At 39.6% G+C, this 10,358-nt stretch overlaps 1 protein-coding gene across 1 annotated transcript in view; it reads left to right on the forward strand.

Annotated features, from left to right (window-relative positions):
• Nucleotides 1–674: 674 nt before the first annotated feature.
• THSD7A (thrombospondin, type I, domain containing 7A) overlaps nucleotides 675–10,358 on the forward strand; it is a gene marked incomplete at its 5' end in the record, with an annotated part of 127,485 nt that continues 117,801 nt past the window's right edge. Inside the window, one exon of the mRNA XM_010282175.1 lies at nucleotides 675–1,506. Coding sequence (XP_010280477.1) covers nucleotides 675–1,506 — 832 coding nt within the window. The remainder of the gene's footprint in view (nucleotides 1,507–10,358) is intronic.

Consider the following 10,358-nt stretch of genomic DNA (forward strand, 5'->3'; position numbering starts at 1 on the left):
ATAACTTCTGTTCTTCAGACAGTTACCAGCTGGTATGTCTCTGTCTTCCAGAACTTATTCCTTATAATCATTTCACAGATTGTGTGGGACAAACATTCTTTAACTGGTGTTTAATTTTTATTTAGTTATAATAAAGGAAAGAAGTGGCCTACCTGAAATTACCCCTATTTTTCAAAATCTATTATGTTGTTCTCATTATTTAACATAATATGGAAAGAAGAGAGTGTCATATTAATTGGCATTGGAGTGTAAAGAGTAGTGCAGTAGAAATGCGAAGCAAAAACTGAAACAGTCCAGGAAAGAGTATGCATGCAGGCGAGAGAGGAGATTAGGTTCATACCTTGGAGGGGCGGATGTTGGCTCCTATCTTCCTAGTCAAAACTATGTGATCACTTTGTGATTGTTCAATTCGTAGTTCTCTAATGGGATTAATTCCTGTGTATGTTCTTGAAATTAAATAGTCAATTTGTCTAGGATAAAAAGTTGAAACGTATCTGTAATCATAAAAATAGATTTGAATATGAAGAATAATCCCATACTTGTTTTGTGTTTTCCAAGTTTGAGTTTCTCCAAGAATGAAATTCTTAGAAATAGAGGAAACGCAAAATTGTTTCTCCGTGCTTGGCAGAAGAGCAATTAAGCGTGCAATGTTAGCATCTTCTCTTGTTTTCCAGGTCCATGGGGGAGATGCATGGGAGATGAATGTGGTCCAGGTGGCATCCAGACGCGAGCGGTGTGGTGCGCCCACGTGGAGGGCTGGACCACACTGCCCACAAACTGCAGGCAGCCAGAGCGGCCGGACAACCAGCAGAGCTGCTTTCGGGTCTGCGACTGGCACAAGGAACTGTACGACTGGCAGATCGGCAGCTGGAACCAGTGCCGGCCCGTCCTCTCCCGGAGCCACGAGAAGCCCCTGGAGTGTGTCAGAGGAGAAGAAGGGATCCAGACAAGGGACATCACCTGTATCCAGAAGTCCAATGGGGTGCCAGCTGAGGACGTCATCTGCGAGTACTTTGAGCCAAAGCCCCGCCAGGAGCAGGCATGCCTCATCCCATGCCGGCAGGACTGCATCGTGGCCGAATTTGGCCCCTGGTCGGAGTGCTCAAAGACCTGCGGCAACGGGCTTCAGCATCGAACTCGGCACGTTGTGGCTCCACCGCAGTTCGGTGGGTCTGCTTGTCCTAACCTCACCGAATTCCAGATCTGTCAGTCTAGCCCATGTGCTGGTGAAGAAAGCCTGTATAGCCTAAACGTGGGACCCTGGAGTGCGTGCTCAGTGCCCCATTCGAGACAAATACGGCAGGCGAGGAAACGAGGGAAGAACAAAGACAAGGAAAAAGACAGAGAAAAGGCAGTTCGGGATCCTGAGGCTCGGGAGTTAATTAAGAAGAAGAGGAATCGAAACAGACAGAATAGGCAGGAGAACAAATATTGGGACATACAAATTGGGTACCAAACCAGGCAGGTCACATGTACTCACAGAAATGGGAAAACTGCTGCTCTGAGGTAATCACTGTTTATTAATTTGCACATCTTTATTTTTCTCTGTTTAAAGTAAAGCACGCATAAGTGTACACTGGTATTATTTTACACAAGCCTGAATCTCAATATGAGACACACGCTATTTCCAATATGAACATCTCTTATCAAGCTCAAGATGTTTCTGGGACATGAAACATGGAAACTGTGCTGGCGATCATACTAAGCATCACATAAATGTGCACTGCTAAACTGTGCTAACTGCTAAATAGATTTTCCCTCAAAAGCCTGAAGATACTTGTCAAATGTCTGCTGTTTCTGTGCGTTCAGGCAGGTTTTTGCTCTCTAATAAGTCATGCGTGTTCGGAAGAAGTGATCTTACCACTTTTAATTCTCTGGGCACAAGGACTCACAGGAAACTGGGCTGGGTCAGACTTACAATAGAAGCAGAAAACAGATGCTGCATGAGAAGGCAGCATCTATTCTTTCCAGTAACTTTTGTTTTGAAATAGAAGAGCATGAAATAATGTTTATCCTTCTCGATTCATACACCAAAATTCCTGAAAGAGAGTCTCTGAAACCTCTTTGTTTCTTCCATGTACTTCCTCTTTTTCTTTCTCATCTGCACCTTTATGCTGTCTGTCTGTTTTTTTTTCTGATCTTTTTAGTTATTTATTTATCATCTTACTTTTCAAGAGTTCTGGCAGTCACAGATGTTTTGATAACTCTTTCTATAGGGTTATGGGTGCATTTCTTCCACTTGTTTGTTTTACCTGGCATTCTCTTACTAGCTCATGTTTTTTCCTTCTCATCCTCCAGAATGTTTGTGTCCAACTCAAAAATCTTTTTTCAGTCTAGTCTACCTTTTTCTGTCTTTGATGTGATTCTTTCTATTTCCTTCCCTCTAGTTCAATACATGATTAATCAATTTTACTTCAGCTGTGAAATGACTAAGATATCTTGCTGAATGAGGCTGACACCCATTGCTGCTAGATTAGTGTTTATGAACTTTTTTCAGGGTGTTTTACCTTGGAGTTTTCATTGTGCCAGTTAAACATTCTATTAAAGAACTTGTAATCACTTCAACCTTTCCTATCAGAAACTCTATAATACAGTTTTTCAAGTGTAGTAAACATTTTTCAAGTATATTTCCTTTCAAGGGAGGATCTAGCAGTAAAACAGGAAAACGATGAGACACCCGTGGCTTAAGGGAAGAACTGAAAGATGCGGGTTGTTCAGTTGGAAGAAGGGACATAAAAGTGAAGATGTGAAGTGTCTATGAGTATGTAAAAACCCATCACAAGGAAGAATGGAACAAGCTATTCTCTATATATGGATATATAGGAAAAGCTATAATGGCCTAATCACAGCAGTGCTGAATGGGGTTGGACTTCTCAATACTGGGAATAGTGAAGCTCTGGAGAAGATTGCCTGCGTAATGTGTGGCACCTCTGTCTTCAAAGGTTTATAAGAACAGGCTAGAAATGCATGTGTCAGCAATGACACACCTCGAGTAACTCTTCGTTGGGGAAGAGGGGCTGACCATAGTTTTTTGCAGTCTCTTCTAGCTCTGTTTTTCTACAGTTCTTTCAGATTTTGACCCACACTTGAATGCACAAGGAATCTCAAAATCATCTTGCTCAGGCAGTCCCAGGTGTCGGCTGCTGCCCTGTCTCAGTGCTGGTGCAGGAAGAATTTGCCTTTACCCCTTCTTTTTCCAGCCTCACATCATGCAGCCCACACTGTGCCTAGCCCAGGAACATCATTACCCTTTAAATACAGGGAATGATTTATTAAACATATCAGTGGCTAGTAGATAGCATCCAGCCACTCTGTTTGAAAGTCCCCAGGTTTTTGTAAGGTTAAACAAATAATTCAGAACTACTATATTAAAAAAAAAAAAAAAAAAAAAAAAAAAAAAAAAAAAAAGAAAAAAACCCCACAAACTAAAAAAAAAGGGAGGGAGAATGAAACATTCCTGTGCTGAGGCTCTGATAAATGGTATAAAAGTATAATTGGAAGTCAATGGCATACCTCACTCATCATCTTTACAAACATTGAATTCACTCAGATCAGTAATGCTGTCTTAATTTTAGATACCTCAGCGTATTATACCATATATACATATTTCAGGCTGTCTCACTCATCATCTTTACAAACATTGAATTCACTCAGATCAGTAATGCTGTCTTAATTTTAGATACCTCAGCGTATTATACCATATATACATATTTCAGGCTGTCTCACTCATCATCTTTACAAACATTGAATTCACTCAGATCAGTAATGCTGTCTTAATTTTAGATACCTCAGCGTATTATACCATATATACATATTTCAGGCTGTCTCACTCATCATCTTTACAAACATTGAATTCACTCAGATCAGTAATGCTGTCTTAATTTTAGATACCTCAGCGTATTATACCATATATACATATTTCAGGCTGTCTCACTCATCATCTTTACAAACATTGAATTCACTCAGATCAGTAATGCTGTCTTAATTTTAGATACCTCAGCGTATTATACCATATATACATATTTCAGGCTGTCTCACTCATCATCTTTACAAACATTGAATTCACTCAGATCAGTAATGCTGTCTTAATTTTAGATACCTCAGCGTATTATACCATATATACATATTTCAGGCTGTCTCACTCATCATCTTTACAAACATTGAATTCACTCAGATCAGTAATGCTGTCTTAATTTTAGATACCTCAGCGTATTATACCATATATACATATTTCAGGCTGTAGCAAGGAAATGGATGAAACCCTCTTGCCTAAGGCAGTGAAACAATAGATAAAACAACACAGGAGTGATTCTTCATAGGGGAGAAAATGATACAAATGATGCGGTGGACATTTTGATATCTAATGGATATCATTTTATGTTGTAATTGCACCAAAGATTACTAATAGTCTTCCCATTTTCCAGTTGCATAGTGAAAACAAGAAAATTTGGTTAAATGATTCATGTGAGAAATTCCAGCACTGATACCTTAGCTTTTAAAGATCTATCTATGTCACCTATATGTCCGTTTATTTAATTTACGCTGCACTCTTCACTAAGTGGTCAAATGCTTTTTTTCTATGATTGGCATTCCAGAATATCAAGCAATAGAATTATTTTTCTGCCCAGATTGTCAGTGCAGCCAGCTCAAATGATTTTATAATCTCCATCACATAGTAAATGTGTTAATAATATAGACAAGTAAGGTGACTGGAAAACCTGCCGTGCTCATGTGAAATGCTCTTCGGCTTGAATAGTCCATTTTCAGGGAGTTTTGACTTTAGCGATCAAAAACAATCAGCCCCCTGGCAGGATGACTGAAAGAAGCAGCAAAACCCTCAGGCGAGTAATATTTTTTGCAGAGGTAGCAAAATTGGTATAGTGTAAAAAGGGTTTCAAAAAACAAGTTTCAGAAGGATGCTCCAGAGAAAATGGTTCTGTAACGCTGTCAGCAAAACTTCAAAAAGGCAAATTCTCTTGACACACCAGCACACCAGGCATGGTAAAGAGAAGTGAAACAAGAAAATCAAAGTGTAATTTATACACTTTATTGCCAAGTGAACAATACGTAGTCTCCTGTGAAGGATGAAATATTGGATATTTTATCGCTTATTCTGCAATAACGTACATGTTACATGGCCTGTATTTGCTTTATGTTTCCCTTAGTCTGAAATTCTGGTGCACAAAAAACATTTTAAAAATAGAAATGTTGGAGAAGAAGGAATTTGATAATTAAAGGTGACTTATAAAATGACTGCCCTGGATAGCTACCAAAACCTGGATAGTGTTGCTGTGAGCGTTGAGGACAATACTGATCCTCTGAAATGTTTCCTTTTTTTGGTTTTTTTCGGTAAATGGAGTTTGCCAGAGGTTCCACAGAGAGCCATTAGGCAACAGACTGTTAATGTAGAGAAACATAAAACGCATGTAAAAGTTAATTTTGAGTTACAAATCTGATTGCACTATGACAAGTGTGATGATTGTGCCTTATGTTAAGCCTATAATTGTCTATTGCAGTATATATTCTGGATTTGCTTTCTTCTACTCTGCCAAATTGTTTCTCTTGGGTCTTAAACATTTCCTCATAATTGTCTTCCTGAGGACTTTTGGGGGAAGTTTAGCAACAATGTTTTGGCTGTTTTTTTATAAGTTTAAGAAAAAAAAAAAATTCTTAGCAGTGTTTAATTCGTACAAGAGTTTTACTGAGATGCTTCTTTGAGAACCCACTGGCTTGGGGGAAGAAATTGATATTTGGAAGGACTGGAGCAGGTTATGAGCACAGACATTTATAACTGTGAGAACATAGAACAGAACTAGAGTATCATCTTGGCCTGTATGTTTCTGCACTTCAGCAAAGGTTTTGAAATTCACTGAAAAAGTGCATCAAGTTCCCCTGTAGCAGTTGGCCCACAGGCGTGGGGACAGCCTGCGGCTGCCAAGAGTCACTTAGCTCACATGGCTGCAAAAGGGGCTGTAGTTAAAGCAGTTCTGCAAGCATATAACTGCCTATTAAAAAAAAATAAATTCCAGGAATTTCTGCACTGTTTCCTTTCTCCATCATTTGGATATGGCCTGTTTATTTTGCTTAAGCTGGGACCAAAACACCTCCATCTGAATGAGGGGAGAAATGGAGGAGACAGAGTAGGAAACTGTCCCCACCAGCTCTTCGGCTGCAGTCCCCAGAACTGGGTAATATTCCCTTGGCAGCACCTCTGTGGCAGAGACCGATTTGTGAAGCTGAACATTATTGATGACTTGAAGTGAGAATTCAAGAAACAACAGTAAAATCTTAGATATATTCAGAGCTTTTGTTTCATTGTTGGGAAATAACCTTAAGCAATAACAGCAGTGGAACATAAAGGTGGGAAAGAAAAGCATCGAAAATTTAAGAAACGCTGACCAGTTCCTGAGCAGATTGATTCAGCCCCTTTATGCATTTGGTCTGTTATCATGTTTCATTTTTTTCACCTTTGTCCTTCTCAGAAAGTAATTATTTGTTATTTCTTTTCATCCTCCTCACTGACTCTGTGCATTCATGCAACATCTAGCACACTATATCCACACCTTGTAACGAATTAAACTCACTTGAAAGTTTCCATGATGGTCTTATTGCAGCACTTTTCTAACTTTCAGGTTTGGGAGAGTTTGAGCTTTTATTTATTCCACTATTATAGTTGAGACAGGAGAGATAACAGTAGGGCCAAAATTATTGAGTTGTCTTGCTAATTTTGGGCACCCAGTTTGAGGGTATATAATACCTGATTTTTCAGCTTACTTCACAGAGACCTGTATCTGCTTAAAGCACAGCCGCTGTATTCACTACTGGGCACAAGTCTTAAGCTGGATACCCAGGGACTGAGAATTGGAGAATGGCCAACTGAGTATTTAGGCTGATGAGCAAGTGATACTCAGGATGTATTGGCAGAAAAAGAGAGAATCTGCTCCCCTAGGATGGCATTTTAACTTGGTGGTTCTTTCCAGGTCCTGAAACCTAATCCAAGTGCTCAACTTCCAAATCTTGCAACAAATGCCTCCATCCACTTTATGAACTCTCACTCTTCTTCTAAGTTACAGAGTGTGTGAAGGAGGAAGGTAAAAAAAAAATACAGCATAAGCCTGTTGCTTTCTTTGTGCCATTGATTTGGAGAAGCAGACAAGTCACCCTGAGGTATATGTTGTCAGACAGCAAACAGAAAAGAGATTCAGACATGTAGTACAGCAGCTCAGTTTGTTGGACCCTGTAATATATTCCTTGCTTAGAAAAGGCCTTAAAAGATTCTCTGTGCTCTCTGAGCTGCTCCATGAGGCAACAGGCAGAAAGGATGATGTGTATGAAGGTGGCAGCAGCTAAGATGGGGCAGCTTCAAGGAGACGGGCTGTGGGAAGGTGAGGGAGTAGCAATGCAGGGAGGACAGGTTGTAGAGGTGAAGAAGCGTAAGCAACCTTTAACTTGTTCATCGAGGACCAGATGGAAGCATCCATGTCTGCAGGTGTTTTCTATGTTACTGGAAAGGCAGCTCTGCAGCTGTTTTTGTAGAGGAAGTCTCCAAGCTCACCACATTATAAAGGTTTAGAAGCCTGCCCTGGTTTAACTCAAGCAGGCAACTAAGCACCACGCAGCCGCTTGCTCGCTCCCCCCACGGCAGGATGGGGCAGAAAATCAGAAGAGTAAACCCATGGGTTGAGATAAAGACAGTTCAATAGGTAAAGTAAAAGCTGTGCATGCAAGCAGAGCAAAACAAGGAATTCATTCACCACTCCCCATGGGCAGGCAGGTGTTCAGCCATCTCCAGGGAAGCAGGGCTCCGTCACGCGTAACGGTTTCTTAGGAAGACAAAATGCTATAACTCCTTATGTCCCCCACTTCCTTCTTCTTCCTCAAACTTCATATGCTGAGCATGACATCATATGGTATGGAATATCCCTTCGGTCAGCTGGGGTCAGCTCTCCCAGCTGTGTCCCCTTCCAGTTCCTTGGGCACCCTCAGTCTACCCGCTGGTGGGGTGGGGTGAGAAACAGAAAAGGCCTTGACTCTCTGTAAGCACTGCTCAGCAGTAACAAAAACATCCTTGTATTGCCAACACTGCTTTCAGCACAAATCCAGAACACAGCCCCATACTAGCTACTATGAAGAAAATTAACTCTATCCCAGCCGAAAGCAGAACAAAGCCATAATTCGTCCACTAACAGAGAACCTTTAAATATCACATATCTGGATAATGATCTATATACAGTCATCTTGATAAATTAACTTGGAATCACTTAGAGCACTTGCTGTTAACAAATGGAGAACAGGGAAGAAGAAAGTCGTCTTGGAAGAAAAACATCCTGATATCTAAAAACTGCAGGGTAATTGTCAGGTGCATTAGGATAATAAAAATATAAAATATTAGAGAAACAGGATGCCTTCTGCCACTTTCCACTGTGCTTTTAGAATTTCCAGGAATTTGAAAGTCAGAAGCATCCTGTAGTTTTTTAATGTGATTTTGGTGGAGACAGTAGTTTCTGTGGATATGCATAATATTATTCACTGGGTGTTCCTTTCTGTTCTAAGTACCTGCTCCATCATCTTACTGAGGCTGGTGTTTTGACAGTGGCTTGTCACTATTGCTATACATTTGACGTACCATGCCAAAATCTAGATTTAAAATGGAAACACACACTGTGCTGAGTAATTGAAACAACAATGAACCATTTCTTTCTCCACACCATATTTTAACTCTTTTCATATAGTGAACAGTTGTTCTGTCATTTAAATGTATGACATTCGTATATTTCTGTGCAAAGCACCAAGATTGGATGCCTTTCTAGAATATATTTTTTATTCAGATACATGTAATTGGTTTTCCTTAGCAAAATATAATGGCTTGTAGTGAGGGTTGAACTACATGTTCTGATAAACTCTTCTGGCCATAAATCCTATGAATGAACGAATGAATTCTATGAATGAATGCTGTGTTGAATTCCTAGCCTTAATTTACTAAAAAATTAAGATACACAGTTGTAAATGGAATTACGCACTGAGATCTTTAACAAAGATTCTCCTACACTCTACTTTTATGCATTTTATCTATTCTGCCTCGTTGTCAGAGAATTTTTGTTAATTGATTTCAATATACCTAAATGAATAAATACCAATCAAGCAATATTTTTTCTAAATTTTGAACATCTTTATATCGGTATCATATCATAGTCTGTAAATAGTCCCATAAGGAACAAACTGGAATGTATTACTTGTTTAGAGTTATTTTGTTTTTTCTATTAATGTGACTGCTAAGCGCAGTCTGGAACATAGAGTATGCTCCTGTTTTCTCAATGAGCTTTTTAAAGTTATGGTACAGCATATGCAGCATCCTCCTGGGAGATACTGTCACCCAAGGAGCGGGGCACTGTACAGGTTGGGAAGTCACAGAGTTCTGCTTTGCTTGCAGGTCCCCAGAACAGCAGCGCTGTGTACTTCAGTGCCTAACTTTCAGTGGTCCTACTGACAATAAAATGCCCAGCCTACTTCCTAATATTGACCACTTATTTTCAAATACTGGAGACTGAAATGAAACCAGTGGTGGTGTCAAAGATAAGCATCAATACAGGGAACAAATCTAAAATAATACCTGAAACACAACTAATATTAGTAATATAATTTTCAAGAATATATTTTTTTGCATTTCAGCTTGACTGTTGCTTAGTTTTATTCACAAAGTTTGGCATTGTGTTTATTTTTTCTTTGCTTATAACTCCATGAATCTAACTGTTAGTTAGGCTCAAAGTGAATGCTGGTTAATGCTATGTAACAAAAATTCCCACTGACAAAGAGAAATCCCCCCAGAAACCTTTAATAAGTCATCTATGTGGACTACTGCCAAATAACCTGCTCTATCAATTTTAAAATTATCTGTAGCACGGGATGTGTGTACGTGTCACTGTATCATTGGACTGTGAAAGATAGCACCTCTCTCTAAACACTTCTGCTTTCTTGTCTCCTACTCTCATGGTATCTGCAACAGCCCCTCAGCAGCTTTTGTTGCCACTCATTTAGCGTTGCTTTGCCTGTATTAGCCGATACATTTTTCCTTGACACAGTAGTTGTAATCTGTTTTCTTTTCTCCCACAATGTAGAAAGCCTGGGTGGTTCTGATTTTTTCAAAACTATTTTGGCTGTGCATCTTTGTTGGCAGAATTAATTAGAGTTGTCAAAGGATCATGGGAAAGTAGTGTTGTGAAAAGCATTTAGGTGGACAGTGCTTGAATTGTAAATGAATAAAACTGGCCTCATTGTTTGTGTGATTATAACAGCCCATTATACTGTGAGGCACTAACAGTTTCTCAGAACAATGTACAATATGACAGTGCAGCTGTAGG

Source organism: Phaethon lepturus, unplaced genomic scaffold (genome assembly GCF_000687285.1).
Source record: "Phaethon lepturus isolate BGI_N335 unplaced genomic scaffold, ASM68728v1 scaffold600, whole genome shotgun sequence".
NCBI lineage: Eukaryota > Metazoa > Chordata > Aves > Phaethontiformes > Phaethontidae > Phaethon > Phaethon lepturus.